This window comes from Geotrypetes seraphini, chromosome 17, assembly GCF_902459505.1.
Source record: "Geotrypetes seraphini chromosome 17, aGeoSer1.1, whole genome shotgun sequence".
Classification (NCBI taxonomy): Eukaryota; Metazoa; Chordata; class Amphibia; order Gymnophiona; family Dermophiidae; genus Geotrypetes; species Geotrypetes seraphini.
Genome location: NC_047100.1, coordinates 31,865,046 through 31,874,208, shown reverse-complemented (window position 1 = coordinate 31,874,208; position 9,163 = coordinate 31,865,046). Strand labels below are relative to the sequence as shown.

Genomic DNA, 9,163 nt, shown 5'->3' with positions numbered 1-9,163 from the left:
TTCATGCTTTTTAGAGATGGTCCTTTTGATATCCTATAAAAAGAAAATAAAAAAGGAGTGGGGGGGGGGGGGGAGTCAGGGAGTCCTTGTATGCTGTGGGAGAAAACCAGGACTGGATCATCAATCTGGAAAAGAAAAAAGGGAGCCATTTGGCAAACCTAGGTAAGCAAAATATTGTAGTCTTATGGTAGCGCTGTGCTACTAAGATGAAAGTGTCACTTGCTAGTGGCCTGGGGACGCAGACAAAAAGAGGTTAAAACTAGCAGCAACTCTGCTCCTGAGACCCAGCTCCTGTCTAGTTCAGGGAGAGAGGTGCTGGCAAGTGCAGCACCCAACGCTACCATAAACATTTTCAGTAAATATAGACATAGAAATGATAGAGAGAAGATGCCAAGTGAGCTCAGCTGAGTCACCAGAAATTGCAGGCAGCAAGAGAGCGGGGTAAATGTGAATGAAACTGTTAATTATATATTCGACTTCCAGAGGCTCAGTCACCTTGCTTCTGGCTGCAAAGACAGGGGAGAGCTGGTAGGCAGCATCCCTCCTTTCTAGATTTGCATATTCAGAGGGAAAACCCTAGGTGGCTGTCCATCTGGGATCAGAAATCCCCTCCCCCTCTCCTCCCTCCTCCCTCGCTTCCCGGCAAGGCATCAGATGCAGGCAAGACCTGAGCTGCTGCAGCATCAGCACCATCCGTGTGGCTGGGGCTCCGCCGCAGAGCAGGCAACCGGGCCCTCCCTCCCTCCCTCCTGCGCACACATGCCCTCCCCCGATCCACTAGAGTGACTCCAGAAGAATAGGCTAAAACATCTCCTCAAACAACCGAGCAGAAGACAAAGAGCTTTCGGTTTACTGTGAGAAAGCCAGAGCTGGCAAGTCAGAAGAACTCAGGCTGCCTGGATTTTGCACTCAAAGGGCTTATTTTTTTTCCCCTGAAAAGTTGGGGTTTGCCCCCACCCCACTTTGTCTGCACCTCCCTTTAAAGCCAGATGATGAACTTTCTGCGCCGAAGGCTATCCGACAGCAGCTTCATCGCCAACCTGCCCAATGGGTACATGACGGATCTGCAGCGGCCGGAGCCCCAGCAGCCGCCACCGCCGCCCCCTTCTGCTGCCTCACCGGTGCCCCAGGCGGCCCCTCAGCCCTCTGCGGGCAGCGGCTTCTTCAGCTCGCTGTCCAACGCCGTGAAGCAGACAGCGGCCGCCGCCTCGGCTGGGCTGGTGGAGCAAACCTCGGCGGCCGCTGGAGTGAGCAAGAAGTGCAAGCATCTGCTGGTCGTCGATGAGCCACACACGGACTGGTAAGTTGCCTAGGGCACCCCCTCCCCCTAACTTCCTTGTATTAAAGGGTAGTTCAGAAGCTGCCATCGCACACATCTGAATTGCAACCCTTCTTTTTTTACAATGCCAGAGCTCACCTCATCTTGAGCCCCTGAGGGAGGGGGATGATAATATTCCTCCCTTTTCAAGTTTATTTATTTTGATTGATTAATGCTGTTTGGGTAGTCAAAAGATCTGATGCTCACTGATAACAAAGGTTTTTCAGCTTCCTGATTAAAATATATATGTACAAGTCTTTTCACTAGGGAATGAATAACTCCAGAGGTTTGTAATGAGTGTACAGAAAAGACTATATATCACATATGATGGTATCACAAAATGCACTGCAATTTCAGCCAGGCAGACTAACGGCATATCTTTCCAGCAGTCAAAGACATACCTGCTTCCTGAACAGCTTTTCAAAAAAATATGACCAAGCCAGTGCAAAAGGCAATGGCAGCAGGAAGCCAATTCCAGTTTTTCTATGATCATTTTCATATCATGTGTTCAAACACAGATCTCCTTATTCTAGAGATAGCAACGATCTATCGATTTATCTATCTAATTTCTTACTCATTATTTAAAAGAAGAATCTTATGGGCAGGTTGTGTTTGCAGTGCTGTTGACGGTGTGACTTGACTATAAAGGGCTGGGTAAACCTCAGGGGGAAGGAAGCAGTGTGAGCACTTGATATTACCAGGGCAGCCTTGACTTTTTCTAGATAAATGGTCTGTTTCGAACTCCTGAACATTTGGCATTAACAGTGCATATTGTTATTGTGAAGAACAGACTGGAGATTCCTTTTTTGTTGACAATGAAAACATGTACGTGCACCTATAGAGCGAGAAAGGTTAGTGTATATTCAAAGCAAGATGCACAGCCTGTAGACAGTAGTCTGGTAGACGCAGGTCTGTAGTTATACATTTCAACTGAAAAACATGCATTTGGAGGTACAAGTATGCAGCTAACACCTTCACTACTACAGAAAGATCTTGGCAAGCTCTATTATTTGATTAATCATGGTTAATCCAGTCAGAAAAAAACCCAATACTGAGCACTTTGGGAACTGATATTTGTTGTGTCCAAAATAGGCATCACAATGATCAGTTATGGTATGTTTATGTTTATTTCAATTTGGTTTATTTATTTATGAGCACATTTATATTCCGTTCTACATACTAGCCAGAGCACAAAGTATGTACTGCCTTTCATGGCGTGCAGATCATAATGGTTTACATACTGAAAAGGAGGAATGGAAACCTGCAAGGAAAAGGGAATAAGCCAAGGGGATTGAGGATCATGTGCTACTGAGTGCCAGAAGCACCCCCCCAAAGACAGAGTGAATAGATAGGTCTTCAGGCCAGATCTGAATTTTTGTAGGAGGGCTCTTGTTAAGGGGTTAACACATTCCAGAAGACTGGAACAGTACAGTAGAAGACGCTCTGTTTAGTGGACTCCAGGCAAGCTCTTGGGAGTTGAAGGGGACAGAGAAGCAACAGTCTTGAGCAGCTTGGAGGGCTTTGGGTGTTGAAATCAGAATCCTGAAGAGGACGATGAACCGGTGATAACAGATCAGTAAGGAAGTGATGTGTTCAAACCCTTTGGGCGTGAGATAGGATCCTGATGTATTTTGGAATTACTGTAGTCATTTAATCAAAAGAAATCTAAGACTTCATAGGCCATGTTTTAGTCACCAAACTCGAGGTGAATTATAGGTAGAGGAGGGTCAGTCAGGCAGATTCATCGATGTAATAATGGTCTACCTGGAAATACCCAAAACGGAGCCCATGGAGGCCTCAATGACGAGACAATCAAGGCACAACAAAGGAGTCGTGAGGATGAGATGTCAATAATTTAGCCACGGGTGTAAAGTTCAAAGTTCACTTTATTGATAGTAGCACTGCGAAGACTCAACACTGACAGTGTTTCGGCATCTATGCCTTTGTCAAGAGACTCAATGGCTGGTAGTTCTATCACATAAATAGAGCATTCAATACAGGTCAAATTTAGAAGGAATAGGAAAATATCTGGTGTCCAAAGCAAAGCGAGTCCTCGCAGTGCTACTATCAATAAAGTGAACTTTGAACTTTACATACGTGGCTGAATTATTGACATCTCATCCTCACAACTCCTTTGTTCCACCTGGAAGTAACATAAGAACATGAGCAATGCCTCCGCTGGGTCAGACCTGAGGTCCATCGTGCCCAGCAGTCCACTCACGCAGCGGCCCAACTGGTCCAGGACCTGTGCAGTAATCCTCTATCTATACCCTTCTATCCCCTTTTCAAGCAGGAAATTGTCCAATCCTTTCTTGAACCCCAGTACCGTACTCTGCCCTATTACGTCTTCTGGAAGCGCATTCCAGGTGTCCACCACACGTTGGGTAAAGAAGAACTTCCTAGCATTCGTTTTGAATCTGTCCCCTTTCAACTTTTCCGAATTCCCTCTTGTAAGAACATAAGAAGTTGCCCCCGCTGAGTCAGACCAGAGGTCCATCTTGCTCAGCGGTCCGCTCCCGCGGCGGCCCATCAGGCCTAGTGCCTGAACAGTGGTTCCTGATTAATTTTGTAACTTACCTCTAATCCCATCCCATCTTTTATTATTGGAAAGTTTGAAGAATCTGTCCCTCTCTACGCCCTTCATGATCTTGTAAGTCTCTATCATGTCCCCTCTAAGTCTCCTCTTCTCCAGTGAAAAGAGATCCAGTTTCTCCAATCTCTCAGCGTATGAAAGGTTTTCCATCCCCTTTATCAGACGCGTCGCTCTCCTCTGAACCCTTTCGAGTAACGCCATGTCCTCCTTAAGGTACGGCGACCAATATTGGACGCAGTACTCCAGATGCGGACGCACCATCGCCCGATATAATGGCAGGATAACTTATTTCGTTCTGGTTGTAATACCCTTCTTGATTATACCTAGCATTCTATTCGCTCTCTTAGCGGCTGCTGTGCACTGTGTCGTCATCTTCATTGTCTTGTCCACCATTACCCCCAAGTCCCTTTCTTGGATACTCTCATTCAATAACATCTCTCCCATCGTACCTTGGGTTTCTGCTTCCCACATGTAATACTTTACATTTCTCAACGTTGAACTTCATCTGCCATCTCGTCGCCCATTCCCCTAGTTTGTTCAAGTCCCTTTGCAATTCTTCGCAGTCCTCTTTAGTCCGAGCTCCACTAAATAGTTTGGTGTTGTCCGCAAATTTTATTATCTCACACTTCATCCCTGTTTCTAGATCATTTATGAATATATTAAATAGCAGCGGCCCGAACACCGAGCCCTGCGGGACAACACTCGTGACCCTCCTCCAGTCTGAGTAGTTGCCCTTTACTCCTACCCTCTGTTTCCTGCCCGCCAACCAGTTTCTGATCCATCTATGTACGTCTCCTTCTACCCCATGATGGTACCTTGTCAAAGGCTTTTTTGAAATCTAGATATATGATGTCTATGGGGTCTCCTCTGTCCATCCATTTGTTAATTCCTTCGAAAAAGTGCAATAAGTTTGTTAGGCCCGATCTCTCCTTGCAAAAACCATGTTGGCTGGTTATCAGGAGTTCGTTTCTTTCAAGATGTTCATCAATGTTTTCTTTCATCAGTGCTTCCGCCATTTTCCCTGGAACAGAGGTCAGACTCACCGGTCTGTAGTTTCCTGGGTCACCTCTTGATCCCTTTTTAAACATGGGCGTAACGTTGGTTATCTCCCACTCCTCTGGGATCACGCCTGTTTTCAGGGATAGATTGTAAATTTGCTGCAGTAGTTGCACTATTTTCTCCTTTAGTTCCTTCAGAACCCTTGGATGGATTCCATCCACACCCGGAGATTTGTCAGTTTTTAATTTTTCTATCTGCCTGCGTACGTCTTCAAGGCTCACCATAGAGCAAACAAAAAACTGGATTTCACAACTGTGGCCACCTGCACACCAAAAGATAGTTGATAAATACTTATTAATTGTGAAGCTTTCTTAATAATACTAGACATTTCGCTATACTAGGACCATCTATCTCTGTAGACATGAAACACTGTTGAATGTGAAACTGCAGCAGCAGTTTGAGGGTTTCCGTAAACCTAACATTTCATTAAAGCATCTTATTCCTTTCTTTAAAAAAAAAAAAAAAAGTTTTGGATTTTAAGCATAGACGTGTAGAAATGCAGGCGTTCTACTGGCTTCCCTGCAACAGTGCTGTCCTTCATAGGCAGAGCACGGGGAGTCCAAAATCATCATCTTGTTTGTTGATGTGAAAAATTAACGTGTGATATAAATGTGCATCAGACTCTCACTTTCAAAAACTATAAGTTTAAGAAATACAGATGTGTGCAGTTGTGTGTGTGACATTATCTACCAGAAAAGAAGGAAAGCAAGCCTTGAAACTAAAGAGTTAATATCATATTATAAGATGCAAACAAATAATAAATATAGAAACATAGAAACTGACGGCAGAAAAGGGCTATAGCCCATCGAGTCTGCCCATACCAATGACCCACTCCCTGATTCTTACTCTCCTAGAGATCCCACATGAATATCCCATTTTCTCTTGAAATCTAACACGCTGCTGGCCTCAATTACCCTCTGAGGCAGCTCGTTCCAATGATCTACCACCCTTTCAGTGAAGAAGTACTTCCTCGCATCACCCTGAAATTTCCCTCCCCTGATTTTCAGCAAGTGTCCTCTGGTTACTGAGGGCCCTGTAAGACTGAAGATATCATCTTTCACCTCTATACGCCCAGTAATATACTTAAAGGTCTCAATCATGTCCCCTCTCTCTCTTCGCTCCTCCAGTGAGTACATCCTCAGTTTTTTTAACCTTTCTTCATACGTGAGTTCCCTGAGCCCCAAAACCATCCTGGTAGCCATTCGCTGAACCGACTCAATTCTCAACACATCTTTTCGGTAGTGTGGTCTCCAGTATTGAACACAATACTCGAGATGAGGTCTCACCATGGATCTGTACAGCGGCATTATGACTTCAGGTTTTCTGCTGACAAAACCCCTACGGATACAGCCCATCATTTGTCTTGCCTTGGACGATGCCTTCTCTACTTGATTGGCAGCCTTCATATCGTCGCTAATGATCACTCCTAAATCACGTTCCACCGTGGTCCTGGACAAGGTTTCACCATTTAGTGTGTAAGTTCTGTGTGGATTTTTTTTGCCTAGGTGCATTACTTTACATTTTTTAGCATTGAAGCCCAGCTGCCAAGTTGATGACCACTGTTCAAGCTGTCTTAGGTCCTGCGTCATAAAGTCAGGCACGCTGCTTTTGCCAACTATGTTGCATAGTTTGGCATCGTCGGCAAACAGTGATACTTTTCCTCTAAGTCCTTGGGTCAAATCTCCTATGAATAAATTGAATAGAATCGGCCCTAAGACGGAGCCCTGAGGTACTCCACTCATCACTGCTGACGTTTTGGAGGGGGTACCGTTTACCATCACCCTTTGAAGCCTACCATCTAGCCAATCCCTTACCCATGTTGTGAATGTATCCCCTAATCCCATCGATTTTAGTTTGTTCAACAGCCTGTGGTGTGGAACGCTATCAAAAGCTTTGCTGAAGTCCAAGTATATCACGTCAAGGGACTCACCGGCATCCAGATGACTGGTCACCCAATCAAAGAAGTCAATCAGATTAGATTGGCAGGACCTTCCCCTGGTGAATCCGTGTTGATGGATTTGATATCCCAACTTTCTTTGGTTCAATCAAAGTTTACATTTTATTTTATTTATTTCTAAAATTTCTAGATCGCCTAAAACTAAGCAGTTAACAATTGAAAACATTCATAATAATTCGTAAACAATACATTTACAAATTCATTCCAATTACATCATCGCCCTACTCCGCCCCGAATCTCTCCTTCCTACCACCCTCCTCTGCCCCGAATCTCTCCTGCCTGCCGCCTCGAATCTCTCCTGCCCCTGACTCTCCTGCCCAGAGAGCCTGTGGTTTTAACCCACGGGCTCGCTGGATTAGTAAACCTAAAAAAAAAAATTACTTCTTTGACAGCTCTTAGATGCATGTGCAGACCATCTGTAAATGGTCTGCGCATGCATCAGGATCACTCTCTAGCGATCCTTGCGTGGGTGAGGGGCATCACCGATCGTCCCCATTTGCATGCAGGCCTTTTGTGAATTTGTCGGCCTGCATGCAATCAGGCACGGATCGGAAACGGAATCGGGGGTAAGTGAATCTAGCTCTTAGCTCATTAACTAAGGAATTTGTGTGCAGATCTTGGGGTAGGTGACTTGCCCAGGTCACCAGGAGAGGAGCTGAAGTGGGAATCAGACCTCATTCCACTGGTTCTTAGGCACTAGGCATTAAGCTACTCCTCCCTGGGACAGATACACTTAACTTGGAGAGGGGAAAAATTCATTTTTAACACACAGTTCTCTTCATGGATTCCTTCTTCAAAGGGGTGCTGAAAAGTTCTCAGCCCAACCAAGAAGAAAATGACTTGGATATGGTTCAATCAACGATCTGAAACAATGTCAAAACTGCAAATTGGCACTTAACAAAATAAAATATGTATGTTTGGGTTTGGCCAGTTTTGGCCTTAAATGATATTTGTAGTTGATGTGATGTGTATGTTGTATGTAATTTGATTTGATATGTAAATATGTAATTTTGTTATCGTGTGTCCTCTAAGTGATTTGTACGACAAGGGTAAATGTTTTAAATTTGTATGTTAATATGTAACTCACCCTGGATAAGGATGGGTGAGAAATAAACAAAGAAACAAACAAACACTCTTTTCAGCTACATTTGACAAAAGAATGCTCAGAATTTAGGAAGCTGAGCTGAGAACTTTTCACCATTCCTTTGTATTGTCAAAGTGTCATCCCTGTGCTGGTAAAGGAAACCCTGCAGTGCCCAAGAAACGGGGGATGGAGGCACGGACTGGACTGTAGGAGATGCAATACCTGTCCCCAGAGTTAGGTCCACAGTAGAGAATGACACAGGGAAAATATTTGTCACCGCCCCTGTCCCCATGACCACCATCCCTGTCACCACCCAATCCCCGTTCCCACAGCATCCATACAACCCTCAGTACTGCAATATTTAGCTTATTCCTTCCTTATAAATCAAAGTTCTGGCTGCTAAACTAGAGAAAGAGATGTTCAGCTGGCAGGGCTTTGTTTATAAATTTTTATAAACAAAATAATATACCACTTTATCCTAAAGCAGGGGTGTCCAACCTGCGGCCCAAGGGCCGCATGCAGCCCTGTGAAGTATTTTGTGCTGCCCCAGTCGAGGGTGATGCAGTGTTTTCCTCTGCTGCTCCCGGGTGTTTACCTTCTTGCCGGCTCCCTCTGTTTTGCTGCAGCATTTGCGCGACCCCAGAAACTTATTTTTTGACCAATGCGGCCCAGGGAAGCCAAAAGGTTGGACACCCCTGTCCTAAAGCAAAATAAATAAATAGAAAATTTTTTTCTACCTTTGTTATCTGGTTTCTGCTTCCGTCATCTTCTCATTCAATTCCTTCCATCCACTGTCTTCTTCTCTCTGTGCCTTCCATTTTCTCTGTTACTGTGCCCCTCCCTTCACCCCCCCAATTGGTCTGGCACCCCTCTTCTTCCCTCCGCTCCCCCATAGTCTGGAATCTCTGTCGTCTTCCCTTCCAGTGTCTTCTCCCCACTCTGTCATCCCCATTTCCCTTCAGCGTCTTCTCCCCACGCTCTCTACCCCATTTCCCTTCAGCGTCTTCTCCCCACTCTTTCTTCCCCAGTTCCCTTCAGGCTGCTTCAGTGTCTTGTCTTCATCCCCCCCTACCCCCAACACCCTTCACATGGTCCAGCAGCTTCCTCCTGCCGGCCAGCCGTGCATCTCCCTCCCTCTCTTCTCCTTACCTT

At 45.2% G+C, this 9,163-nt stretch overlaps 1 protein-coding gene across 1 annotated transcript in view; it reads left to right on the top strand.

Moving 5' to 3' along the window:
• Window positions 1-892: 892 nt before the first annotated feature.
• SYN2 (synapsin II) overlaps window positions 893-9,163 on the top strand; it is a 502,630-nt gene continuing 494,359 nt past the window's right edge. The window contains exon 1 of the mRNA XM_033926098.1: window positions 893-1,300. Coding sequence (XP_033781989.1) covers window positions 990-1,300 — 311 coding nt within the window. The 5' untranslated portion in view covers window positions 893-989. The remainder of the gene's footprint in view (window positions 1,301-9,163) is intronic.